The sequence below is a fragment of the Amphiprion ocellaris genome, chromosome 6 (genome assembly GCF_022539595.1).
Source record: "Amphiprion ocellaris isolate individual 3 ecotype Okinawa chromosome 6, ASM2253959v1, whole genome shotgun sequence".
Classification (NCBI taxonomy): Eukaryota; Metazoa; Chordata; class Actinopteri; family Pomacentridae; genus Amphiprion; species Amphiprion ocellaris.
This window is the reverse complement of record NC_072771.1, coordinates 5,448,541-5,476,150: the sequence shown is the minus strand read 5'-3', so window position 1 is coordinate 5,476,150 and position 27,610 is coordinate 5,448,541. Positions and strand designations below refer to the sequence as shown.

Sequence of the window (27,610 nt, the reverse complement as noted above, 5' to 3'; positions counted from 1 at the left end):
TATCTTAGGGTGAACTAATTTGAGCTTTAGACCTCAGAAGTGAGGACATTTGTGGGAAGTATGGACATCGTCAATTTCTGACAGACCTTCACAGGGATGTTTGAGGGTTTAGACTTGTTTAAAGGATTCAGGATAGACCTAGGATTGTGTAAAAGTTAGGGTTAGCAGGGTCTTTCGTACTGTAGCCACCCCTTTACAGTCTTGTCAGCTTGTGGTGAACCAGGGGCTCTAAATATAAACTATGGAAATTACTCAAACTGTCTTTTTTTATCAAAGAAAAATGTAAAACATTTGATAATTTCAAGTTCTTAATAACTGAATTTGTAAGGTATACTGTTTAATTGTACCTTTTGTTGACTTTTTTTCTCTAAAGCGGGCATTGTGGCTTAGTTGGTCAAAGCGCCTGTCTAGTAAACAGGAGATCCTGGGTTCAAATCCCAGCGGTGCCTTTATACTCACTATCCATAATAGGTGAGAAAAGGGTTAATATAAATAATTATGTCCCAATACAGAGTACTTCAAATGCATTATGGCAAAAAATACCAGGATGTCTTACGACACTGGGTTCAGATTTGCCAGTATTCAAGCTTCTTTGAATACTGTCAAAACCTTTGATGTGATATACAAAGAAAAGCTGCCTTGCCTTGCCTTCTTTGGCCTTTTTAACCCACAATCCTCTGCACAGTTATATCACAATGGTTGAGGTGGCTGTATGAGTTTAAACAAGCACAGATGACTGCTTGTTTCACACTACAGACTGCAATAGGTCAAAGTTTAAGGTATATTATTACGAGGAAGTAGTATGTCTCAGTATAGTGCTTACTGCTGTAAACACTACATACTTTGTAAATGTAGAATGTACTGAAATGGGGGCTATGGAACCAGCCTCTAGTGGACATTTGAGGAACTGCAGCTTTTGGCACTTCTGTGTTGGCTAAGTTTTCAGCACTGGAGGTTGCCATTTGATTTGGACTCCAATGATTGGTGTTGAACTTTTGGTTTATAGGAGGTGCTGTGGCTTAGTTGGTCAAAGCGCCTGTCTTGTAAACAGGAGATCCTGGGTTCAAATCCCACCAGTACCTGATGTGGTACTTCCAAATCAGTTTTTACTAAGTTCTTGTCATCTCCTCGAAAACCACGTACATTGTAACAAAATTGAATGAAATTAGAGAAAAAAAATTCCAGGAGCCGTAAAAGATAAAAGCAAAAGTCGGGGGTTTAGCTATCAATGGGCACCATGACAAAGATTTTTGTGAGGCGTCATGGCTTCTGGCCAGAACTCGTGCATTACAAATCAGTAGGGATTGACTGAAGTCTGGTGACTGAAACAGCCATATCAGCACAGGACAAACGTCAATTTATCAGTTATTGATACACTACTGATTGCTGATTAGGAATGTTATTCAAAATTTGCGTCCCTGGTCTCCTTCAAAAATTGTGCTCTCCCTTTATTGCTGTGTGACCGATCTAGATCTAGATTATACGACTTTTGTATTTATCTTACAGACTTTCCATCATATGAAACAGATGGGTATCCAACCAAGTATACATTCATGGTTACTGTGAAATGTTTTTTGACTTGTGTCAGGGTTTCACTGAGAGGTGCTGTGGCTTAGTTGGTTAAAGCGCCTGTCTAGTAAACAGGAGATCCTGGGTTCAAATCCCAGCAGTGCCTTTTCAGAGAGCTGTACTTGTCGGTGTCATCTTCAGTGACAACATCATAAAATCCCAGTGGCATCTTTTCAGGTGGTTGTACTCTGCAGACTAAGCCACAGCGCCTCCTGCAGATACTTGAAGTCAGATTTCATCATAGTCCTTTAGAGCAGTTTTGAGGTTCAGTGTGGTGGTTCTGGCCTTCACCATCTTAGCAGCGCCCAATTCCTTCTAAGTCCTAACAAAGTGGTCATGCAACAAATTATGTATAACTTCAAGCCTGGATATAATTTATACAGGCTATAAACTTGTTTATTTCGGCTGTAATGCTATGGAGTCAGCCTGAAGTGGACATTTGAGGAACTGCAGCTTTTGGCACTTAAGAGTTTGGTTAATTTCTTTCAGCACTGTATGTTGTCATTTGATTTGGACTCAGATGACTGGTGTTTGACTGTGTTTGGTTAAGAACGTGCTGTGACTTAGTTGGTCAAAGCACCTGTTTAATAAACAGAAGATCCTGGGTTCAAATCCCAGCAGTGCCTAGTGTGATACCAATTGTCTTTCAAGCTCTATTATGTGGGTAGGTATACATGTTCATCTATCTTTGTGAGAACTAATATGAGTTTTAGACCTCAGAAGTATGGACATTGTGACTTTCTGACAGACCTTCACAGGGATGTTTGAGGTTTAAGACTTGCTTTAAGGGTTCAGGATAGAACTAGGATTGTGTAAAAGTTAGGCTTAGTAGGGTCTTTCCTGCTTTCGCTAACTCTACAGTCTTGTCAGCTTGTTGTGTAACAGGGGATCTAAATATAAACTATGGAAATGACTGAAACTGTCTTTTTTATCAAAGAAAAATGTAAAACACTTTATTATTCCATGTACTTACTAGCTGATTCATTTTGATCTTTTGACTTTGCAGGAGGTGCTGTGGCTTAGTTGGTTAAAGTGCCTGTTTAGTAAACAGGAGATCCTGGGTTCAAATCCCAGCAGTGCCTTTTCAGAAAGTTGTTCTTACTGATGATCTAATTGGTTAAAGTGTGGTGATGTCCAGTCCAATCACTGGACTAAAGTGTCTCCTGTTCCTCTCTGATTTGACAGTTGATTCAGCTCCACAGCATAAGTAACTGGCATCGCTTAAGAACAAAGGATTTTCTCTTTTGGCAGCTTTGGCTCTTCCTGCATTCCTTCCTCATACATTTGCTGGGAGGAGTTAAGACATTAGTGAGCGAAGCCAGGAGACACTTCAGCAAAATGAAAATCCTCCTCTGAGTGTGTTACCTTCAGATTAGAGAGTCCTTTAGCTGCTGTGAGGAGTTGGGCTCCCTGCAGAGAGAAGAAAGCAGATTACAGTAACATTTAATGTGATTTTCCTAAAATGCAGAGATTATTCTTCATCCCAGAAGAAACCAAAGTAGAACAAACCTCATGTAAAACATTTAATTAAAGAAAAAAAAACACCTGCTGACATCCACCAGCAGACGGCAGCAGAACCTCAGAGGTCTCTGCATGCATTTCTGCAGATTTATGACCCTTTCATTCTGTTTTTTTCTGTCAAAATAATGTTTTTGCTGCTGCTAGAGTGCATTTAGGAAAACTTATTTGCTGTCTGAAGACACAATGACAACAGATAAATATAAATGTAAAGTCAGTTAGATTTAGTTTCAATCAATAGAAGGAGTAGATCTACTAAAATGTTTGTCCTTTAATAACTGTTTGTTTTTCCTTCTCTGTCCTCTAAGTACTCACATCAGTATGTAAAAGCTGGATTTGTGACGAACCACTGAGACATTTATGAGAAGAAAAGAAATGAGGAATATGGATTACACTGTTCATCAACCAGTTTTAGACCTTATGATCGGCATTTTAGGATTTTAATTACTAACACTATTTCCTCAAGTATATTCTTTTATAGCTAGTCCTGCTTTACTGTATAAATTGCTAGTGATGTTGATCCTGGTGCTGTAAGTTGGTCCTGACATTCTCTGGGCTATTATTCAACTCAGTCCAGTGTGATATTTTATATTTATGTATTTGTTTTGTCATATTTTTGATTAGTTGAAGCTGTTTTATCTGATTTGGAATTTAAAAATGTGTATCTGGATAGTTTTTCCTTCACAAACTCATAATTTTAACATTTATTTTATTGGATTTATTCTTATTTTATTATAGGAACTTTTCTGGACTTTATATCTTGTGCAGTTATGGATCCACAAGTGGGATATTTTTCATGTTACGTTGTATTTTTGTAGGTAATGGGGGAAAGGAAGAAGCATGAATTGAACAGAAAAGACATCTCTGGTTCTGCCGTATTAATTTTGGCCATATTTTAAAGCTGTTTTGTACTGTGGAATGCTAAATCATTGGAGTGCGAGTATTCACAGTTATATTTAGGGTTAGTTTAGGTTCAGGGTTGGTATATTTGTGATGGTTTGGTTCAGGTTTGAGCTCACCAGGCTGTCGTTGCTCTGAGGCAGGACGATGGTTCTCTCCAGGCTGCTCAGGACGATCTTCCAAAGATCCTTCAGGATCCTCTTCAGCACCGTCTTCTCACAGATGTCAGCAAAGATACTGAGGCTGGATCACAAAGAGACGCGTGAAAAGTGTGAGTTAAACTTGTAGAGATCATCCTCAATGCATTCAGAGTTCACCAATTCTTCCAAAACACACTTCATTTATTCGTTAGTGACGTAAATGCTGTAAAAAATGACAGGTACAATCAAGAATGAATGTAGAAACTGTATGAAAGAGAATAATTACAGCTTTTTCAAAATTTACAGTCACACTAGTGCTGTGTTTACTGGAGAATGGATATATCCTGAAGTTTGATGAGAGTTTTTAAGAGATTACAAGTTATCATTGCAATCATAACCTCTTAGATCTTAATAAATCTGTGTGCAAAAGTGTGTTTCGACCACATAAGTCAAATAGATGCTTTTAAAACAAAAGATTCTTTCTGTAAATGCTGAATCTGACCTTAACTAACATCGGAGAAGACAACACGAAAAAGAAACTTTGTATTTCACATCTGCTTAGAAATGTTCTATCCTAAGACGACGCAGGCGGCTGAACATAAATATCTCAGAGACGGTGACAGAGAACTGTCATGGGATTTAAACACATTTGTCATTTTCAGGAGAGGTTTATAAATGATTCCACTTCATGCAGAAGCTTTCAGTCTGGAGTGGACAGACTCACTTGTGATGAGTTTTCTAACTTTCTGCTTCATTTCTTGGTGTTTTTCAGTGTGTAGTTGATGAAAACAAACTCAAAAAGAATGTTAATATGTAAGGAAAGATTGGTGAGAGAAGGTTGGGCAATCCTCTATATATTACAGGTTGTTTTTGGTGAATATGAGTTGTTACCATCAATATAATGGTACAGAATCGCCTCTTTATGAGATTCTTCATTACCTCCTGTATAGTTCTGTTGTCCAAATCCAGGTGATATAAAGTGTTTTTGTGTTTTTTTATTGTTGGTGATGTTGCTGTGAACCACTTTGTTAAATATCTGTAACTGAATGTATTTTCTGTTGTAGTTTCATTTTTCTGACAGCTACCACAGACATAAAGAGAATTTTTGCAAAACAGACTAAACAAACTAACTTGATTTTACTTGATAACTTTCTACAAGTTTACAACTTTATTTTCCACATTTAATTTTAATTTGCACCATAAGAGTTTTATATCTTATTTTATTTAAATTTTTTTTAAAAATTATTCTATTTTATTTTATTTGAATTTAGACTGTTAAAAATTATTTAAATTGTGTTTTTATATGTGTTTTTATGGCATCTATGCATTTGTACTGGAGATTTTACAGCTATTATACCTGATGGAGTACATATTAATTTAAAATCCATCTCTGGTTGTTGATTTGATTCTGAAAAACTCATCTCTGCTTGTATGAAAATTACATTTTGAGAAGATTTTTTTCCATGTAAATAATCCCTTTCTGTTATAAAATGACTTAGATGTAACTTTGTGCTTGTGGCAAGTTGTAAGATTACAGAAATTCAGCTGTACCTGGTAGAACTGGAAACTGATTCTGAAAAAGAGTAATGATACAGAGAGTCCCACGCTGCAAAGTGACATAATTAATTTTCAAGGTTTGTTGTGTATAAAACCCTGGAAGTCTGAATCAATATTTTTGAGACCGTCACTGGTACACTGCAGTTTCAAGCCACTCGGCCATGGTGTTGACTACTCATTTAGGTCATGATTTGTCTTCGAGCATACAACAACACCATATGGATGTGTTAACCATGTAGAAAAAAATGGATTTTCACTGGAGGGAGTCTTCTAAGTCATAAAACTACAATGTAAACCCTAAAACACCTCTAGTACAGGTTATCAGGCCAATGTTTTTAGCACTAACTCATTCAGACAGAGTTGTTTCCTGTTTGTTTTTAAAGGTTTTCAAAGACTGTACGATCAATAAATTACTTTAACCCTTTTAATGACACTATTTGGTGCCTTGTTGCCATTGACAGCAGTCAAGTTTTGGTTAAACACTATCTTTACCAAGATCTAAAATGTTGTTCTGACCCAGAGTAAGTTTTTTTTTAAAATGTATTACTGTTGGATTTCTTTTTTATACAAACTACAATAAGGTTATTTTGACCCAGCAAATAAGAGCAAGTTTTAAGTGTCAAATCTAATGCTGGATGTATGAAATAATGTGAAAATGACCAGAACTGGACAGAACTAGGTTATTATTGCGATGCTGTATTGATAAAACTGAAGAGATTTTAACTGATGAAAGGTCTAAACTCATTTGAGATGTTGGAAAAGCACAGCTCATATAATTGATGAAAGCGGTGGCATTGTGAGCAACAATAATTTGCAGCTCTGATGTAATCTAACTTGCAACTGCAGCAAACTGTGTGTGTGTCACGCCTCGACTTACTTCCCATCCAGGAACTCCATGAGGGGCCTCAGCATGGCGTCAGCATCTGCCTCTGCAGTGTTGTGGTTGGGGGGGCCTTTCATCTGGTACAGGATCTCAGCCATCTGACGCATGCAGCCGGTAATACGAGTCTGGAAACTGGAGGCAGAGAGGTGAAGTTAGAAAAACTTTGGGTGGAGACTCGATTCCCCAGACATAAGACAGATATTATGTAGGTAGGTATACATGTACATTTATCTTTGTATGGTACAACTGAAGTTTGAGACCTCAGAATTGAGGACATTTGTGGGAAGTATGGACATTGTGACTTTCTGACAGACCTTCACAGGGGTATTTGAGGGTTAAGATTTGCTTTAAGGGTTCAGGATAGAACTAGGATTGGGTAAGAGTTGGGGTTAGCAGGGTCTTTCCTGCTTTGGCCAGCTTTACAGTTTTGTCAGCTTGTGGTGAACCAGGGGCTCTAAACATAAACTATGGAAATGACTGAAACTTCTTAATAACTGAATTTATAAGTAGTTCTAACTAATTTTGACTTTTGATGACTGTTGCTCCTCAAGAAGGTGCTGTGGCTTAGTTGGTTAAAGTGCCTGTCTAATAAACAGGAGATCCTGGGTTCAAATCCCAGCAGTGCCTTCATATTTGTTGTCAATAGTAGGTGAGCAAAGGGTTAGTATAACAAGCATGACCCAATACAAAATACTTCAAAAGTATTATGTCAAAAAAAAAAAAAAAATACCAGGATGTCTTATTACACTGGACTCAGATTTGGAAGTTTTCAACAAGCACAGATGACTGCTTGTTTCACACTACAGACTGCAATAGGTCAAAGTTTAAGGTATATTATTACGAGGAAGTAGTATGTCCCAGTATAGTGCATCCTGCCATAAACACTACATACTTTGTAAATGTAGAATGTACTGAAATGGGGGCTATGGAACCAGTCTCTAGTGGACATTTGAGGAACTGCAGCTTTTGGCACTTCTGTGTTGGCTTAAGTTTCAGCACTGGAGGGTCCCATTTGATTTGGACTCAAATGATTGGTGTTGAACTTTTTTGCATCAAGGAGGTGCTGTGGCTTAGTTGGTCAAAGCGCCTGTCTTGTAAACAGGAGATCTGGGGTTCAAATCCCAGCAGTGCCTAGTATGATACTTCCAAATCAATTTTTACTTTATTCTTGTCATCCCCTGCAATATCACATGCATTGTAACAAAATTGAAGAAAACTAGAGGGAAAAATCTTCCAGAAGACTTAAGAGATAAAAGCAGAAGTGGGGGTTTAGCTGGCAATGGGCACCATGACAAAGACTTTTGTGAGGCTTCATAGCTTCTGGCCAGAACTCATATGCATTACAGATCAGTAGGGATTGACTGAAGTCTGATGAATGTAACAAATCCCAGCAGTGCCTTGTGTGAAACTTCCATGTGTCCTTACATCTCTATTATGTGGGTAGGTATACATGTACATCTATTTCTGGTGAGAACAAATTAGAGTTTTAGACCTCAGAAGTGAGGACATTTGTGGGAAGTATGGACATTGTGTCTTTCTGACAGACCCTCACAGGGATGTTTGAGGGTTAAGACTTGCTTTAAGGGTTCAGGATAGAACTAGGATGGGGTAAGACTTGGGGTTAGCAGGGTCTTTCCTGCTTTATCCAACACCAAAGAAAAAATACGTTAAGATGGTAAGATTTGAGAGTAATGTTAGACAGATTAAGAGATTCCTGTTTACCAAATGATACGAAACTACAGGAAAAAAGCATAGATTTCTGTCAAATTGAATAACACTGACTCATTGCCTTTACTCTATGCAGATTGATCATGCTTCCTGTCAGTTGTAATCATCCCCAAAAGGCCCATTCTGAGCCAGGAAACCCAGAATATTTTTCTTGCAGTGTATAACAGCTGTCACACCTGTCTAAACTGAAGACTAGATAAGAGTGTCCTGTCAATTAAGCGAACAAATGCATTGATAATATGACAAATTTGTCAGCGTTTGATGATTTTAAGCAAGCGTGCTAGTAGGCGCTGTGGCTTAGTTGGCCAAAGTGCCGGTCTTATAAACAGGAGTCCCTTGGTTCAAATCCTGGCAGTGCCTTTGCAGACAGTTACAGTGACTTGTGTTCAGACATCTGCAGACGGTGCTATAATTGGTTAAAGCATGTGATATTCAGGAAAATCACTGGACTACGCTGTCTTCAGGCTTGAACACTGACCTAATGAACTGATTGATGAAGCTTGTTTATTTATCAAACAAAAGTGACAAGTATTTGCTGTTTCGAGGGTATTATACAACCGACTTTTGAGATTTCACTGGTAAACTTTTGTGAAATACCTGTAAATTTTCTTAATTTACATCATTTGACAATTAGTATCAGCTGATACCGAGTCCCAATCTGACAATATTTTCATAGATAATCAGAATCAGAACTACTTTATTGATCCCTGTGGGGAAATTACTTATATTAGATAATACACACTGGAAGCACAACATAATTATTCAAATCAATCCAGTGTCTGAAGAGGAGTCAATCGAACTACAGGCAATTTTGTGTTGACAAACGGGAACAGAAAGCACTGCAGGGGTTTAGCTAGCAATAGGCACCATGACAAAGACTTCTGTGATACTTCATGGCATCAGGCCAGAACTTTTGCATTGCATGCCAGTAGGCGTTGACTAAGAAAGCATGTCAGTATTCCAGACCACCCAGTCATCATTGGAGGCCATATCATGTTGCTACGGATTGAAACTGCAATTTTAGCATAAGACAAATGTCAGTTCATGCTATTAATTATGCATATGATTTTTGTGTTATTTTGGCATCTTTTTGTGTCATTTTTCTGTCTTTTTGTCATTCTCATGTCATTGTAACACCCCTCTATGTCATTTTGTGCCTTTTTATCTCATTTTTGTGTTATTGTAGCATCATTTTGTGTCATTTTTGTGTTATTTAAGAATTCTTTTGTGTCATTTTCATGTCATTTTAACATCTCTCCATGTTATTTTATGCCTTTTGTGTAATCTTTATTATTTTAGCATACTTTTGAGTCATTTTTGTGTTATTTAAGCAGCCTTTTGTGTCACTTTGTGCCTTTTTTTTGTCATTTTCATGTCATTTTAACACCTGCCCATGTCATTTTTGTGTCTTTTTGTGTCATTTTCATGTTATTTAATTAGACATTTCAGTTTCACTTCCTTTCCTCCAGTTTGATACCACTACTGAGCAGAATTTCACATCTGTAACTGTGGTGAATGGCTTTCAACTTCATTTGCTAATCCAGTGGCACTGTGGCTTAGTTGGTTAAAGCGCCTGTCTAGTAAACAGGAGATCCTGGGTTCAACTCCCAGCAGTGCCTATATCCAACTTGGTTTTTACTTAATCCTTGTCGTCTCTTGGCGAATGTTGTGTATTATAACAGAAAAAAACATCTGTAAATTTAAACTATGGAAGCTACTGAAGTTTTCTTATCAACAAAAATATGAAATATTTCATAATTCTAAGTTCTTAAATATCTGATTTAGGAAGCGGGTTTGTCAAAATAATGAATTTTGAGTTTTAAAGAGTTTTTCTTTCTTCAGAAGGTGCTGTGGCTTAGTTGGTTAAAGCGTCTGTTTCGTAAACAGGAGATCCTGGGTTCAAATCCCAGCAGTGCCTTTATACTCAGCATGTGAGAAAGACTCATTATGTACCAACACCCAGTATTTCAATTGAAGTATGCCAGAAAGACCTGCATGCTTCTACTACACGTGGTTGGGTTTTGCAAGGTTTCCTAGCCGTTATAACCCACAATCCTCTACGTCATATTGGTTGAAGTGGTTTGCACAAGTACAAATAGATGACCACTCATTTCACACTACAGACAGTAACAGTCAAAGTTAAAGGAAGTAGTAGGTCCCCGTATAGTGCATACTGTTTGAAACAGTAAGTACTTTGTAAAGGCAGCTGTAGAATGAACTGAAATGGGTGCTATAGAACCAGCTAGTGCACATCTGAGGAACTGCAGCTTTTGGTTTCTTTTCTTCAACACTGGAGGTTGCCATTTGATTTCGACTGGTGTTGAACTTTTGTGGATGAAAGGAGGCGCTGTGGCTTAGTTGGTCAAAGCGCCTGTCTTGTAAACAGGAGATCCTGGGTTCAAATCCTAGCAGTGCCTTGTGTAATATTTCCAGACTTGCTTTTACTAAATTCTTGTCATCGCTTGGAGTACCTTGTGCATTATAACAATAAACATCTGTAAATTTAAACTATGGAAACTACAGAAGTTTTCTTTATCAATAAAAATATGAAACATTTAATAATTCAAAGTTCTGAAATAATTGACTTTCTTTACCCCTGCAGTACACGCTGTGGCTTAGTTGGTTAAAGTTCCTGTCTCGTAAACAGGAGGTCCTGGATTCAAATCCCAGCAGTACCTTTTCAGGAAGTTACGTTTGTATCCAGCCACCTGCAGGAGGTTTTCTGTTGCTGGTTAAAGCATCTGACACTCCAATCATAAGTCTACAGCAATCTCTCGGAAAGCATCTTAGACTGGACGTTGCCATGCTAAACTAAATGGACATTACTAAAGCTAACATTTGCTGCTTTTTGGCTGCACACCAAAGAGGTTTTAGGAAGAACCCAAAACGCAAGAGAGTTCACTAACTGAAATATTAACGACATGTTTGTTCATCAGATATTCAGAAATAACAGATAAATATATGCAGTTCTGTACTCAATCCCTTTACTGTACGTCTGTGTTAATCACCCAGCTGAGATGCTGAAGGTTAGAGTAGAAACAGAAGTGTGTGTTTGTGTGTTACCTCTTGGCAAACATGGCGCTGAAGTTGTCCAGGACGGTGCTGAGCTTCACCTGCAGATCATTGAGGATGTCGGCTGCCTCGACATCCAGCTGCAACACATAAAACAGCAGGAGGACAGAGGTGAAAGCGGATTATTTAAAGCCTTTCGAATCAGGCTGCACTGAATCCTCCTCTTCTGGAGCCAGATTCAGTTATTTATTCTTGTTTTTGGCAAGTATTAGTGGTGGCAAAACATCAAATATAGCTCAGTAAATACCCACAGTTTTCATTTTAAGACAAGAAAGGAAATAAAGAAGGTTAAAGTACATGTGTACTGCATATTAAACACTATGACTGATTAACAAAAAACAGTATCAAATGTTACGGTGGTGTCAAATGCAAATAAAACACTGACATTTACACAGAGATACTCACTGTCGCACAATGTTTGCTCAGTATTCATTGGGTTTCTCTTTATAATATAACACTGAAGTGCGCTGAGATGTTGGTAAATGGCACTTCATGAATAAAAGTAAATTGAACTGAAATGAGAAAAGTCAAGCGGTTTTGTGTGTAAATGAATTCTTCACAGATATGAAAGAGGGTGGTTGCAAAATACACTTGTTTTAAATTTAAATAACTGTAACCTCTATACCAACACTATTAAAAAAATCTCAAATATTCGGGTGAAGGAAAACATCTTACTTTAACTGAACCTTATTCAGTGCCAACTCGACTTGATTGCCTTCTTTATCTTCCTCTGATGCTACATTTAAAGCTAAGGTAGGCAGTTGTTTGGGGGGCAAAAATTTAATATTGTTTAAATATATTGCAATTCAAGGGGTTTCAGATTAGACTCACTGCACCTCCTTGTTGTTTTTAGGCTTCAGAAAATCTCATTTATAGGGGGAAAAATGCAAAGAAACAGGACAATAATTTTCAGAAAAACCTTGAAAAAGGAGAAGAAACGAAAAAAACTTTAACCATTTACTGACGTGTTTGTGCTGTCTGAAGGCCAATAAAATACAAAAATGTTTAAACTGGAGATGTTTTTTTTTAACCCTCCTGTTGTCCTCATTTACAGGCACCAAAAAATATTGTTTCCTTGTCTGAAAAAAATACAAAAATTCAGCAAAAGAAAGTCCCTAAATTTCTGAAAATTTGCAAAACCTTCAGGAAGAAAATTAAAAGTTTCCCTTAAAATTTTTATTTAAAAAAAAAAAAAAAAAAAAAAAAATTCCCCAAATTTGGCAAGAAAATTCTTGGAAATATTTTCAAAAAATGAGTAAAAATTTTTTTAAAAAAAATCCTAAAAATATCTAAAGTGATTACATATATATCAGTAAAACATAATATTTTCTTTAAGAACATTCACAAAAAAAATCAACCAAAATCCAGCAAATTTCGCTGGATTTTAGTTGGGTGTTTTTTGTGAATGTTCTGAAGAAACATTTTTTTTTTCAGATTTCTTTTTTCCCACCAAACAATGTTGAAAAATTTCCCAAAAATGTTGAAAATGTGGACATCAGAAGTTATTTTTTCCACATTTTCAAACTTTAAAATGGGTCAATTTGACCCACAGGACGACACGAGGGCTAAGTGTTACTATTTCCATGAACCTTTTTCAATGCAGTACTTCAAAATGCATGTATAAAATATAGAGAGTTATATAAAGACAGTACAGATGGAAAGGCTTTGATTTTCACACATCTGGATATTAGAAGGTCATAGTACAATTTCATTTCTCTACATATGGTCTTTGCTCAGTTGATCCAAGTTCTGTAGAGCTGAACTGACTGGAAGCACGAAAAAACCATATTCCAAAAGCATGCATCTTTCAGTGGAAGCTGTATTTCTGTACTGTAAACTGGAAAGTTTCCCACAAACCACAATCGATATCACCATCTTCTGTTTGCAGCAGTATAAATATGTATGAAGTCGACGGTGGCAGAGGCTGAAAACATTGTGCAGCGCGTAAGATCTGCTACAGAAAGTGTGTTGAAAAGACAACGAACAGTGTGTAACACCATGTTCATTTCCCCGTAGGTGAGACGACACAGTGGAAACAGTGAATCAGTGATGCATGCTGGAAATATTTTGCTGTGTGATGAAATGAGGAAATAAATGTCGACCAAAATGCAAATCGCAAAGATTGTGACTAAACACAGTTTCTGCTGAGGAGGGTTTGTTAAGAAAACCAGCTCATTTATGCCTCTTCGAAGCCATTCAACAGTCTGAAAAGAGCTTCAAGCTGCTGTTTCCTGAAACTCGAGCAGGTCTTCAGAAATACACCACAAGACGCTGAAGGATGAAGTAAAACCCTGTTTTTAGCGGGAGGCTGTCACTCTTTCCTCTTAACACTTCCCTTGAGTTAACTTGACTTCTCGAGAGTGGGAAGCTGAATGTGGTGAACATAATGACACATAATAAACCTGATGGCTGATTTTTAAAGGAAAAATAAGGAGGAAGCTAAAATTAACTGACTTTTAGACACTGAGGGTGTTAAAGAGAAATTATGTTTCTGTGTTGGAGTTTTCAGCACCTGAGAAATCGGCGGCATCCATGTTTAAGTGTTGATGAATGACAAGGATAATATACATGTGTACAAAATTGTTGGTACCCTTCCGTTAAAGAAAGAAAAACCCACAATGGTCACCAAAATAATTTAAACTGACAAAACTAATAAAAAAATAGAACTTTACTGAAAATGAACTAATGAAAATCAGACAGTTTTTGAGTTGTGGTTCAACAGTATGTCTATGTAGATTCTCAGTCATCCAGGTCATGGTAATCGTCAGAGCTTCAGTAAAAATCAACTGGACTTCTCTTGTAGGTTCTTGAAGATGTTTCACCTTCATCCAAGAGGCTTCTTCAGTTCTGACTAATGGGGAGTTCCAGAATATAGTCACTCCAGCTCACATGGCCAATGGCCCAATAACAACCAGGAGTCACATGCCTCAAGGTGTGAATAGTTGTGAAACCAGTTGGTCCACCAACAACGACAACAATCACGGTGATGGAGCTGCCAGTTTACACAACAAAGGACGTGAATCTGTGGTTCAACAGAATCCTTTTAAAATACAAACTAATGAACCTGGCCTGGACAAACATGATGGTATCCTTAACTTCATATTTTGTTCCACAGCCTTTTGAGGCAATCACTGCAATCAAGTGACCTCTGAAAGCATCTATGAGACTTCTGCACCCGTCGACAAGTATTTTGACCCACTCAGGTTTGAAGGAAGACGGCATGTTTCAGCTCTTTCCACTGATGTTCAATAGGATTTAAATCAGGGCTCATAGAAGGCAACTTCAGAATAGTCCAGTTTTGTGTTTAGCCATTGTTGTGTGTTTTGGGTCATCCTGTTATCCTGTTGCAAGACCCATGACCTGTGACTGAGACTTAGTCTTAGCTTTCTGACACTGTTCTGCCCATTCTGCTCCAGAATGCCTTGATAGTCTTGATATTTCATTGTACCCTGCACAGATTCAAGATTGTCCACATTGTAGCAGCTCAGCTTCGCTTCACCTTGTTAAATTTTTAACTCAGAGCAGATAAATGTCAACAAATGTGAGATGGATTTTTTTTTAAAAAGCCTGAAAACAACCTTGGAGGTTTTTCTGCAAAATTCCAACAGAAGAACTGTCAACCATGACACTGTGGATGAAGGTTAACTTGATGCTTGTCTCGTCAGAGGTCCGTCCTGGCTTCACTGCATCACTTACACTACCATTCAAAAGTTTGGGGTCACTTAGAAATGTCCTTATTTTTGAAAGAAAGGAAGTTTTTTTTAAAGGAAAATAACATTAAATGAATGATAAATCCAGTGTAGACACTGTTAATGTGGTAAATGACTATTCTAGCTGGAAACAGCTGATTTTTAATGGAATATCTCCATAGAGGTACAGAGGAACATTTCCAGCAACCATCACTCCTGTGTTCTAATGCTACATTGTGTTAGCTAATGGTGTTGAAAGGCCGATTGATGTTTAGAAAACTCTTGTGCAATTATGTTAGCACAAGAAGAAATTTTCATGGAAAACATGGAATTGTCTAGGTGACCCCAAACTTTCGAACAGTTGTGTATATCTTACAAGTAATCAGAGTTTTGTATAAGGTCCTCTTTAGCATTGGAGTGGATCATCTGCAAGGACCCTCTGAGCTAAAATACACAACAGGCACGCCTCTCTTTAAACCCTCTCAAAACCAAAATCCATCAGTAGGTTTGAATATAATGGAGTGTTTAATGAAAGTTCAGGCAAACACATGTAGGTGCTGTGGCTTAGTTGGTTAAAGTGCCTGTTCAGTAAACAGGAGATCCTGGGTTCAAATCCCAGCAGTGCCTTTTTTTTCTCAGGCAGTTGTACTTATGTCCAAACTTCTGCAAGAAGTGTTATGTTTCTGGTTAAAACATCTGATATTCAATCCAATCATTAGACTATGGCAATCTCTAGGAAGCATCTCAGACTGGACGGTCAAACTCAACTTACATTACTGTGTTGGCTTGTTCAGAAAATGATACCATTTATCACCACAGGAAACTGTAAAAACAATCATCAGATGTTCACCTTTCAGCCAGTATGATCACATGTAATGTATAGTTCTGTCTGGAAAAGTAGCCAAAAATAAGCATAAAATTTTAATATTTCATCAGAATCACATTTTTTTTCACAGAGCAGATAAAAGATAAGTGTGGAAGGAGAGACTGAGTAGAAAGTAAAATGTATTGGAGTGACAGAATAAATGCAGCAAGGCTTCCAAGCAGTAAGAAGAAGAGCAGGTTGTCAGAAGATATATTCATATATTCATACAAGAAATTCAAATTTTGGTTGTGTCTGTTTTATGATTTATGACATTATAAATGTTTCTGAGTTTTATCTGCTTCTAGTCATGGTTGAGAGGTGCAAGACTTTATATTGTAGTGAAATATTAAGCCACGGTAAATAAAAACGTCCCAGGAGCAAAAAACACCCAGAAACAGCTTGAGGTTCAGAGTGTTAATGAACTGACTGAATTGTATATTTTTGAACCTGTGGCCCCGCGGTTTGTCCTCACCAGCTCTGTAGGCAAACCAGACATGAATCAGCTTAAAAATAAAATAAACTTTGAAGAAATAACGTACCTGGGACAGAGAAAACTGCTGGGCAAACTGCTAGACTTAACAGAGAGTTTTATGCTTTTGGAACTGTTTTTTAGACAATGAAATCTAACATTGAAGAGTAAATCTGTCAATATTCCATGTTTTCTATGGTGTTTCAGCCCCTAAGAGTAGTTTTCTTAAGGTTTGCCATGGTTTGTAATTGGAGGCATGTATCTTGCACGTGAACAAACGTCACAAATATCTTTCAACCAGCAAATCAAAATGCTATTTTGATGAGGCAGCATTTAAACCCCAGCTTGATTGTCTATTCCCACCTGAATCATTCTGCTTTCACATCGTGATCCCATTGTGTCAGTCACCTCTGCAATTTGCAAAAGTTTGCTAGTTCCTATTCTTAACCAAGTTCCTCCTTGTGCTTCAAGTTCGAGGTACCTAAGTCACGTAAACCTAAGTTTATCAATCTCTGCCTTGACTTAAAAGCCAATATCCAGCTAAAGAACCCCAAGCTCAGCTCTCTAGTCACTTGGTAGACCCAGTACCTCTGATAATTTGCCAACAGTCATCCATGCCAAGAGTTCTGATTTCAGCACCCAAGATTTCCCCTCTATGGCCAGTGTTAGGCCGGTGTTATACTGTTCATGTCCATAAAGTTTTATGTTGACACGTCCTTGTGCTGCCCAACTTCTGTTTGTGGATCTACGCGATAAAAGGCAGTTCTGTTCATGTTTGGCAGTAGTAGTGTGTATACATGGAACAGATAGATGGATACGACGTCCTGTATATATATATATATATATAGAACCAAGACCTCCTGTAGACTAGAAAAGTAGTGACAACTACACTTAAGCCACCCTCACCATTACCAAAAGACTCTTGCAATAAATTGGTCTTACAGACAATGCTAGCAATTAGCATTTAACACAAAAATATGCAAAAATCCCAACCAAATGCCAAACTAAATTGAAATTGGTGGCTCTCTGCTTCAAAAATAAACATTTTGCAATGTACTGCACACCTTACATCTCTGCACTCTGACATTTTAACACATAAAAGGTAGAATTTTAAATTTCTGCACCCATGAAAGATCCACACTGGTGTTTTCATGTAACCTCTGCAGGACTGAGTACACAGACCTGGTCTGAACCGACTCGCCTCTCTTCTGTTGACACTCTTAGAGCCACTCAGACATTTATCATCCTTACGGGAGTCTGGTCAGTGTCACTCAGCATCGCTCTGGCAACAAGCGAACGTCTACTCGGGCAGCATGACTGAATGACAGTGTGGATGCACGGGGCTTTTAAGGCTAGACACACTCCACAACAATTTACCCTTTCATTGGCTAGTTACTATAAAGAGACTGAAACTACAAAGTGCAGCTCCGGCCGTGCAGCCTGCAGGGAAAAATGGCCTTGAGGAGGCTGCTAACAGACCTTGGCAAACCTGTGAAATATGGCCCGAGGGCTGCATCTCGTTAGTATGTGCACCACGTGTTGCATCAGTCAAGTGGTTGGACGACTACAAGATAAGGCACTGCAGAGTCTTGGTGGGAAGTGTGCCATCGATAACTGTGGAAGTGTGTTATTAGCTAGAAGACACTGGGCAAACTGCCATAACATATAATTGGACTAAAGCAGGGCCATGACTTTCAAGTGACAGTGTTTTAGCTTCCTGCATTTTAATTGAAAAACGTTGCGAAGAGAACCGTTCACTCCGCCCCATAACAACAAATGTGCTCTTGGTCTGGATCCAACAATGAAATGCATAGCTGTGTTTATGCAAACGTCAAGTGTTGAGTCTAATAAAACATCTTTATGGATATAAGAAGGTGACCGTGTACATGAGGTGTCCTTGAAAAACACAAAACAACAATACTTTCAACTATTATACAGGATGATTAATCAACAGCAGTGGAAGTGTCATGCTTCACAGCTGGAATAGTAGATGGGGTACATACTTTATATTTGGGTTCTATTTAGGATCTTTATTCTTTGACTTAAGTTTCACTTCCTGTTTGGTTAGGTGTTGGTACCATTTGGTTCAGTTTGGGAAAATATCATGATTTGATTCACACTTTCACAATGGTAACTACTTCTTATATGCTTGGTTCAGTTTAGACACCAAAATAACAAAGAAAATATCACAGTTTGAGTTAAAATCTGACCCTTTTACTACATGTTTGAAGCTTCTATTCCATTTTCTGGACTGACAAGTTCCATCCCGTGTAATAGATGATTGGTTGGTTGGAACAAAGCAACAATAAAGCAATAAAATAAATGGCAAAGATATGTTGTTTTGAAGTGTATTTTCAAAATGTTCCCTCAAAACCTAAGAAAGAATGCAGTTTACTTGTACAGGAATTCCATTTTTGGGAGAAAGGGCTATTTGTTAGCTAGCTACAGCCACCAATACATCCAATAATCACTTCCTTGTTGTTCCATATGTGTAAGTAAGTGTGCATAAAGGACTTTAGCCTGTTGTTAAACCACTATTTCCACTTCTATCCAAGCTAAATACACACAACCTAATGCATAAATGACTTATTTTGGAGCTTCTGGAGGATCTTTAGCTTGGCTAGCAGTTTCTCCCTTCTACTGTTTGTGTGCTAAGCTAAGCAAATAAGTGTTTTCAAGTTAAAACAGCAAAATTTAACTTGTAAAACTTTGCACCTGCAAAATTTACACTGTATACGTGTCATGTATTTTGTATTTTTGCCCCACTTTGTCACGTTTCTGGTTCTGGTTCTGGTCAGACGCTAAAAGTCCCCCTCCGAGCTAACGCTAAGCACTTAGCATAATGCTACATTATGCTAAGTGAGCGACTGTTATTCAAAGATAAATTTTTTTAATCATGCAGCCTTAAGCATTGCACATCTGGAAAAATAAATATTAACAAAATATGTGACATGTTTTTTATGCCTTTATGCACAGTTCTGTTTATTTTTTCAATAATTCCCCAACACATTCACTTTCTTTATTATATATTAATTATAAAATCTATCTCCTATATAAAACTAGAGGCTTCAGGGGTAATGCAAATTCTCACTTTGCCTGCTGTAATTCTTCAGGAGTTTAGAGGACACAGAAAGTGAGTGACTAAATAAAATTGGTTTTAAGGGGAAAAAAAGCCTCACAATCTCCTCACAGCTTGAAATTAGAGGTGTCCTTTACAGGTAAGGAGTGTTTGTGCAGCCGTCTACCAAAATTACTGTACCTTCTTTGTGGCAGCGGTGGCCTCAGTCTGCACGGAAAGACACAAAGGAAAGAAAACACAAAAAAGGAAAAAGTAAAATCACACAATAACACACAGGACAGGACGTTTAGAAACAAGAATTAACACGACACACACAGAGGGTTGCTGTATATTATGGTATAGAGCGGGTAAAGATAGTGCGAGGGTTTATTTTGGGTGGGTTTTTCTGTTATTGTCTGGCGGATTGGGTAGAGGTGAGTGGGTGATTTTAATAAAAGCTTTTTGTTTATTGCTTCTGGTTTATTGGGAAACTACAGGACAACAGGGAACAACGACGTCACCGCAGAAGTCCAATGTTTCGCTGCTGCATGACGTTTTTATCATCTGGCAGATCATACGATGAACGATCACAAAGTTCACAATCATTGCATGGCGCTTATTTATAGCCTTATTGTACATTTATTGTTAAAGAATGCACAGACTTTGAGAAGCAGCTGCCGTGTGAGGATCATTTCTCATTACTTGCTGAGTTTGATATCAGATGAGAGCAGAATCTTCATTTTTGACTTCATATTTATACATGAAATACGTTAATAAAACTAAGTTTATCAACATCTCATCCATCTGTAATCTATACTTTATGTCAATTAACTGTACCCAACAAAAAATCTGGTGAAGTTTAATCAATACTTCTTTGGTGCTAACATTAAAATACAATAATTTAACAAAAAAATGAAAAATAAATACATGAAAAAAATGGAAATATGAAAGAAAATTGCAATATTATCTTGAAATTTTGTACAGTTATCTCCCAAATGTGCACTTTTTTAAACCGGCTTTTGAAAAATTGCACTAAAAAGTCATAATTGCTTCATTTATTCCAAATGGTTTTGCTATTTTTACTAATGTGCCTTTTTAAAAATGTTTTCTATTTCTAATTTTATATCAGTATATTTGTACTGTAGTTTACTGTGGAGTATAAATATTAGTAATAATATCATAATATTTCTCCAAATTGGAGATTGGTTGCTATTTTTTTTTTTTTAACTAATCACATACTGTTTTTGTTTTTAAAGTCTAAATTACGCCAAAAATATACAAAGAAATCCAAACACAGTCTACATTTTTGTCCTGTTTGGGGCCTAAACAGCAATTAGCTGGATTGATTCTGCTGCCAACCTGCAGAATTAATGCGGCACATGAGACTAATTCAAAGACTGGGAGGTCTATTGTATGACTGCGAATAGTTTAAATTCAGGGAAAGCAGAGGAAAAAGGTCTACAGAGGAAAAAGGGTTACAGGGCATACAGACCTTGTTTACTTCCTCCTTTGACTGGTGAGAAGAAAAAATAAAGCATTAGAAACCTGCTGACTAAAACCAAGTTTTCACCGTTTTCAGTAAGTTTCCTACATGAACACAAGATCAGCTATGTAAAAGGAGATTATCAGCCTGTTGAGAAAACGTCGAACAAACTATATAAGACCAAAATAAAGTGACTAAGCTTGAAGAAAGAAGTGCCTTAAACTGAATCAAGCTGAGCTTTTTTCAGTCAAATCAAATGTTTTGGTGAAAAAGAAGGATTCTGGGAAGAAGTTCATACAAAAACAGGTAAACTAGGAAGTTAAATTTGCACCTAATTTGCTCAGGTACGTTTAAATTATTATATTTAATTCGTTCGTATGTCTTTTAACAGTTCATAAATATTGTGTAACACATGGTGAAGTGACAAAACATGTATTTTTTTGCTTTAATTGCACTGTAAAAATGATTGAGTGGTAATTTTTATAAACGATGTACTGGTATTTTAGATAAATTGTCTTTTTTTGGTTAAATTACAGCTAATAACTAGTACAGTCGCAGAAAAAAGTTGTAATTTACATGCCTAATTCTTAAAAAAACAGGCCCAAAATAATGTAAATAATGCCACACCTAACCTCAGAGTTTTTAGTCAAAAGTTATAAAAACTCAAAGTCGTTTAATGTAATTTAAACATTGCTTTATGTCATTTTTTTAGGAGTCATGCATTTTCCATAAAAGCATGTTATGGAAGTCATAACTTGTATTTAAATATTTTGACTTAATTTTTTACTTTTTATTTAAAAATCTACATTTATACAAACAATGCTTCATTTTTTTTGCACCTTTTTTGTACTGTAAATGCGTAAAAATATCTAAATTTTACAGACATTTGCTGTTATTTGAAAGAAAAAATAGTATATTAAGGATTTGCACTATCACACGTTTACACTTTTTTGTACTATGTTGTTTTTTTTTGGGTTTTTTTTTTCGGAAGTGCCAACAAAGTTCCGTGGCAGAAATGCAATGACAATAAATATCCTTGAATCCTTGATTTAAATGATTCATTATAGATTAACTCGCAGAAAAAAGTGTAAATTTAGATGTTGACTGTAAAAACCAGGTCAAAACTGTAAAAAAAAAAAAAAAAAAAAAAGGCAATTTGCATTTTTACAATGTGTGATCATAAAATAGCACTGTTTTATTGTGTATAAATCAGCAAAAAAATCTAATTATCTCACAGAAATTTGCATATTTTTTGCTTTGTTTTTACAGCTTCTGAACATTTTTTCAAGCATTTTTTTTCTGGCACCCTTGCTTCCAGATTGTCACAATTTTTTATAGATTTTTTTTTTTTACAGTGTTCACAATGAACTGGCTGTAGAATAATGACACCATTTGTGTTTGTATTGGTTCCCTGTAAGCCTCTTTTTCTGACTGTAAACTGGGCCTTAAATCTCTTCGGAAAATTTACGGTATAAATAACATATAAGCTGATAAATTAAAACCATTTTTAAAGATTTGTTTTGGCTCTACAGTCTGTAGTTCCTCTCTTTTTTAATTCATACAGCAACAAACTTTGCCTCCTGCTCCTCATCTTCTAATGTTTTCTGCTGTTGCTTTAGTTAGATTTAGATCAGTCACTACACCCAAATGGATCATTAAGATGAAAAACATCATTTGAATTCTGAATGCAGGACAAACTGGAGCAGGAGTCATATTGTAGGATGTTTTATCAATGCTGCCACACAAGATTTCAAATTTTACAAATCCTCGCTGGCTGATCATTTGAACATTTTGTTTGACTTTGTTCCAAACACCCACCTCTTTGCTCTTAGTGTCCTCCTTTGGGCAGAGACAAGAAAAAGAAACATTTGAAAAGAAAACCATTAATCTGCCTTTTTTCTTGCACAAAGAACCAACATATGTACTGAATTGTAACTACGGTGATGTAAATAAATGAGGATGATCATCGGGACTGAAAGGATCGGGGGGGAACGAGAGCAGCTCTGAATGAATTTAGAAGAAAAAAGAAGCTTCTAAGCGGGAAGAGGAGGTAAAGGGCAAAACAAACAAACAAACCGACCTGCTTCTCTTTGTCTTTCTTTTCAGCCTGCAAGGACACACATTTGTGAGCGTTTAGATGCCAGACACACACACATGGAAACATCCATGAAAAACAACATCCTGACATTGCAGAAGACGCCCTGCTGGGTTCATCGTCCCCATTAGCCTCCTCACATATTAATAGACCTGATTGTGACTTACGGGTTTATAGATCCTCTTTTGATACACTAAAGAGCTAAAAACAAGCCGAGAGAATTCAGACCTTAAGATGCCGTCCAGACAAACATCACCACTATTTCGACCGCTTTGATCGGATCGTTAAAAGCAGACTCGCGGATCGTTGACCCCTCTGGGATTTTGACGCACTTCAACGTGTAGAGCTGCTGTTTATCCTCCCAAACACTAAATGGCTTCACTAATTACAGCCTCCCTCTGAGCCTGAAGGTGTCCTAATGTGAGGTTAGTTGAAAAGAAAGAAAAACCTGCGGACTCTTAGGTCTTCGTGGCACATAATTGGATGCCAGCGTGGACTGAGAACTGTGCAGTTTGGAAAAACTCTACTTTGGTCAGTTTATTGACTTTACTTTGGTGTCGTGTTGAAGATAAATCCGTCCTTCGCTCACCTTAGCCACAGCGCTAACTCTCCGCCAAAATAGTGGACATGTCAGGACACACTTTATTTGACTTTCTGCAGTTTTCTCTCTGTCGGGTCAATTTGGAACAACCAATACTCTTCACAACGAGGGCGCTTTTAATTATTAACCCTAACATCCATCCTGAGAAAGGACACAACCTCCTGCCTCCTCCAATTTACTTCAACTACTTTCACAGATTAGTTTTGTAATGGCCATGGATTTCCCTTCAGTGTGAAGTGTCAGCCTTATTTTCAAGCTTAGTTTCATCAGGTTAATATCAAGATAATTATGGTTCAAACTGGGGAGCAGACCTTTGTTGATTACACTTATCAACACTTGCTAAATCTCTCTAGTTTTAAATCTAATATCTGTGGCTACATCCCTGCACATTTTGAACTAGTTTGCTCAAGCTGAAGACAGTAGCAGGCTACCAAAACTGGGATTACAGTGGAGCCCAATGAAGAAGAACCAATGGATGCATCCAAGGAACTTAGAGCTCAAGAGGAAAGATGATGGTCGGAAAAAAGAAATGGATCGACACTGAAGTTACGTCATGAGAAAGAGTGAAAAGTATTAGTATTACTCTCAGTGCCAGTGACAAAAATTGATTTAAAATTACAATTATTGACCACTACTTCTGGTGCCGACATGAGTGGCGGCCTCTTCAATACCGCCGTCTCTTGAATTTCCCTCAGGATTAATAAAGTATCTATCCATCTATCTATCTACAAGCTATGAATGCAACATAGATGTATCATCATCTTTTTACATGGAGTGTATGTACAAGATGGTCGTAGCATCCAGTTCTGAAAAGTGAAGCTGAAGAGGAAGTGATTGATGGGGTAGGTCCACAGGGACATTGAGACATTGGATGCTTGATGCCCATCAACAGGAATCAACACAGGATTTACCCCCCTATAGTCACTCAAACATGGGCTGCATCTGATTGGACAGAGGCTTTCGGAACCTGGATTTAGGTTCCAAAACTTTCTCTTATTATGAAAACAGTCTGGTGGAACATGGTTCTAAAACATTTGAGGCGAGAAATAAGCTTTACATTTGAGGAGTCTGTCCTCATTTTAGACGAACAACAGTTAGTTTAAAGTTTAATGAATGTTTCTTGAGGCCTCGGACCCCTTGCTCAACACTCGTTTTTTGCATTAAAAAGCTGAGACCTCAACATTATGCAAATGAGCAGTGGGCACACCTGCATTTTCTTTAATGGCCAGCAGAGGACTCCTCTGGTTGCAAAAAGAGGCCTGTTTGTATAGAAGTCTATGAGAAAGTGACCTACTTCTCACTTGATGTTACCTCAGGAAACATTTTCCTCCAGAGTTTATGGTCTCAACTGATAGTTGTAAGTCTCCTTTAATACTGCGTGGAGTTATTTTTGTAACTTATGGTCCAATTTAGAAAATAAAGCAGCATATGTTTAAGAGTGGGTCGCTGTCCTCATGGTCTTAGGTCAGATCCACCACCCACTTGTTAAGTCTTGTTTAAACAGACCAAGTTGTCAACAAACAAATCCCAACTTAAGGCCTCACAGTGGTGGTCCATAAACCAGCAGGCAACTATTTCCAGCTTTTATAGGTTTGCCAATAGTTGCTTATTCATATATCCAGCAGTTATGAGGCAACATTGCTATTGACTTGGAGTCATGTTTCTCATTGTAAGTCTCTATTTACTCTTTAAGTCTCCACCAACTCCTGAGGGAAACACCTGGATATTTAGCAGTCTGTCTGCAGGTAGTGTACAGAGGCTTTTAAAAAGTTGTTTTGCTATAAAAAGCTGTCTGCTGCAGCTGAAAAGACTCCTACGAGTGCAGTTAAAGTGAAACCCAACAGCCACGTTGCAGGTCAGACGGATAAAGAAGTCCAAACTTGTTATGAAACTTTGTAATGTTAAGGGGAGCTGCTGATTCACGGGATAATTCTTCACCACGAGCTGCTGTTCACAGGATTTTCACATCTGAACTTTAGCCAACTTAAACATGCACAAGAGCAATTAAAAGTTGTTTACCTATTTTCAAATCATCAGCAACAAATTTACCCTCAAAATCAGTCGTCACAGTCACATACAGACAACCATTCACACATAAACATGTCTAAATGCTTAAAAAAATATGACTAGTTTGCATGAACACAGCTCCAAACACACCTTTTCCTTCTTGGAATGAGACTAGAAAGCCGTGAAAAGAAGAAAGAAAAAGACAAATGACATAAATGTTAGTGAAATAAAAAGAAACACAGCATTTATCTTTGAGTGCCAAATTATCCTTTTAAAGGCTCACCTTTTCCTTGACAAGCTTTAGAACAAAAGAAAGGAATAAAATGAAATATGGTTAGAAAGAAAATGACAGAAAACAAAAAATAAAAGGTGTGGGGAGACAAGAGATGAATGAAAACATGAGCACAGACTGTATATCCACTCAGATACTCATATAATCACGCATAGACACTCTCACGCAGGGTTTAGTCGACCACATGTGAGGATTTCAGTGAGTCTAAGAGAGGAGGTTAGTTATGGAGATATTGGAGTGACCATATTGTAAAGAAACCAAACCTTCTCCTCCTCCTCACTGTCATTATAGGATGAGGAATCGTCCTACAGAAGGACAGACGGTAAATAACAAATTTAGACACAAAAAAACCCCCAGAAAATTCACCATTCACACCTAATTCCTCAAAAACACACAAGTTTCTGGATAAATTATCTTCTCAGTGGTTAAAAGGAGGATTAAAACTTGTTGCACAAATGTTTCCTGTGTTTCAACCAGGAACATTCTTTGTTGTCGGCTTGTTTTGAACAGAGAAAACATGCTGTTTAGTTTTCTCAGCAGCTCCACAAGAGCTCTGCATTTTCTTTTCAGTACTAAGAGTAAAAAATATCTCCAGTTGTCGCTTCAAACTTCAACCAGATTTTCAATCTTCTCAGATTTACAGCAGGAGCCGTGCAGCACCCAGAACTTCCCCGGAGCATCTTCTTTAGATGAAAAGACGATGCTTGGTGGAAATGGGCTTTTAATGTAAAAGCAAGAAGCTGTCTGCGTCGTCGTCAAGTGACAAACGCTGGATGGTTTTTATTAGAAGACAGAAAAAGTGACAGAACTAAGAGTGAATTGGGTTCAGATCCAACTTGTCTGAAAAACAGCCACAGCAATACAGTCAATATGCGTCACGCTCTGTATTGGAAATATGTTAAACTGCGGCGCCCGAATCAAATTAAAAACAAATTCAATATAAATTCTTCGAGTCAGTGCCAAAACTCCATCTATAGTTTAATTTGGGATGTTGCTGGAATAAATCAGCTTAATATTCTTTGAACACTCTGCACAGAATCGATACCCAAACATAAACAACGTTTAAAAATGAAGGAAGAATACATTGTTCTGCATACCAAAGAGCCTTAAATGCATCTTATTTTACAGATTAAATTCAAAAACTGAATATTGGAACAATTTCCCTGCATAAAGGAAGTTAAAAAGTAAAGTTTCATTTAACAAAATCTGGGTTTTGTGGTCTAATTTTCCTACTTTTCCTGTAATTAAACTAAAAACAAACAAATCAACCCAGACTGTGTAGATTGGTGCACCTGCAGCTAATTATTGTATTAAGAATCTACTGCATTTTGGTAAAAACTACACACAGTAGAGTCTAATTCACAAATACAGCACAACACAAAACACACAAAGGCCTGATTTCAATGCATTTCAATGCATTAGCCCACATTCACTGGGCCTGACCAACCAACCTTTTTCTCCTTTTCTTTGTTGTCAACCTGAGAGTTAAAGCAAAGCAAATAGGAAAGCACAGGTTGTAAGAAGGTGACAAAATATATATACATTAAGCAAGCCATGTGGCAAAAAACAAACTGTAAAATATGGCACTTACAACTGGTAATGAAGGAAAATGTAAACCTGGATAACCTACATTACAATGTAAGAATCAAAAAGTCACAAATTTAGAAGTAAACTGAAGGCTGAT

The 27,610-nt window shown here is 37.3% G+C and overlaps 1 protein-coding gene and 10 non-coding genes across 16 annotated transcripts in view; 10 read left to right on the top strand and 1 right to left on the bottom strand.

Moving 5' to 3' along the window:
* Positions 1-27,610, bottom strand: part of LOC111565599 (protein unc-13 homolog B-like) — a 279,044-nt gene that overhangs the window by 8,675 nt on the left and 242,759 nt on the right. The window contains exons 23-34 of one of the 6 annotated variants that reach the window (XM_055011385.1): positions 27,378-27,404; positions 26,190-26,231; positions 25,918-25,932; positions 25,785-25,805; positions 23,012-23,038; positions 22,750-22,770; positions 20,941-20,961; positions 19,650-19,676; positions 11,359-11,447; positions 6,562-6,699; positions 4,107-4,230; positions 2,935-2,979 (exon numbers count right to left, since the gene is read on the bottom strand). In XM_055011385.1, the coding sequence (XP_054867360.1) occupies positions 2,935-2,979; positions 4,107-4,230; positions 6,562-6,699; positions 11,359-11,447; positions 19,650-19,676; positions 20,941-20,961; positions 22,750-22,770; positions 23,012-23,038; positions 25,785-25,805; positions 25,918-25,932; positions 26,190-26,231; positions 27,378-27,404 (597 nt within the window). The remainder of the gene's footprint in view (positions 1-2,934; positions 2,980-4,106; positions 4,231-6,561; positions 6,700-11,358; positions 11,448-19,649; positions 19,677-20,940; positions 20,962-22,749; positions 22,771-23,011; positions 23,039-25,784; positions 25,806-25,917; positions 25,933-26,189; positions 26,232-27,377; positions 27,405-27,610) is intronic. The other 5 variants (XM_055011381.1, XM_055011382.1, XM_055011384.1 and 2 more) reach the window with 5 other exon arrangements.
* trnat-agu (transfer RNA threonine (anticodon AGU)) lies at positions 376-449 on the top strand. The gene has a single exon. It is a non-coding gene; the product is annotated as a tRNA-Thr (tRNA).
* Positions 1,009-1,082, top strand: trnat-ugu (transfer RNA threonine (anticodon UGU)). Its single transcript has one exon. It is a non-coding gene; the product is annotated as a tRNA-Thr (tRNA).
* On the top strand, positions 1,602-1,675 carry trnat-agu (transfer RNA threonine (anticodon AGU)). The gene has a single exon. It is a non-coding gene; the product is annotated as a tRNA-Thr (tRNA).
* On the top strand, positions 2,578-2,651 carry trnat-agu (transfer RNA threonine (anticodon AGU)). Its single transcript has one exon. It is a non-coding gene; the product is annotated as a tRNA-Thr (tRNA).
* On the top strand, positions 7,121-7,194 carry trnai-aau (transfer RNA isoleucine (anticodon AAU)). The gene has a single exon. It is a non-coding gene; the product is annotated as a tRNA-Ile (tRNA).
* Positions 7,627-7,700, top strand: trnat-ugu (transfer RNA threonine (anticodon UGU)). The gene has a single exon. It is a non-coding gene; the product is annotated as a tRNA-Thr (tRNA).
* trnat-agu (transfer RNA threonine (anticodon AGU)) lies at positions 9,841-9,914 on the top strand. The gene has a single exon. It is a non-coding gene; the product is annotated as a tRNA-Thr (tRNA).
* On the top strand, positions 10,140-10,213 carry trnat-cgu (transfer RNA threonine (anticodon CGU)). The gene has a single exon. It is a non-coding gene; the product is annotated as a tRNA-Thr (tRNA).
* Positions 10,639-10,712, top strand: trnat-ugu (transfer RNA threonine (anticodon UGU)). The gene has a single exon. It is a non-coding gene; the product is annotated as a tRNA-Thr (tRNA).
* trnat-agu (transfer RNA threonine (anticodon AGU)) lies at positions 15,610-15,683 on the top strand. Its single transcript has one exon. It is a non-coding gene; the product is annotated as a tRNA-Thr (tRNA).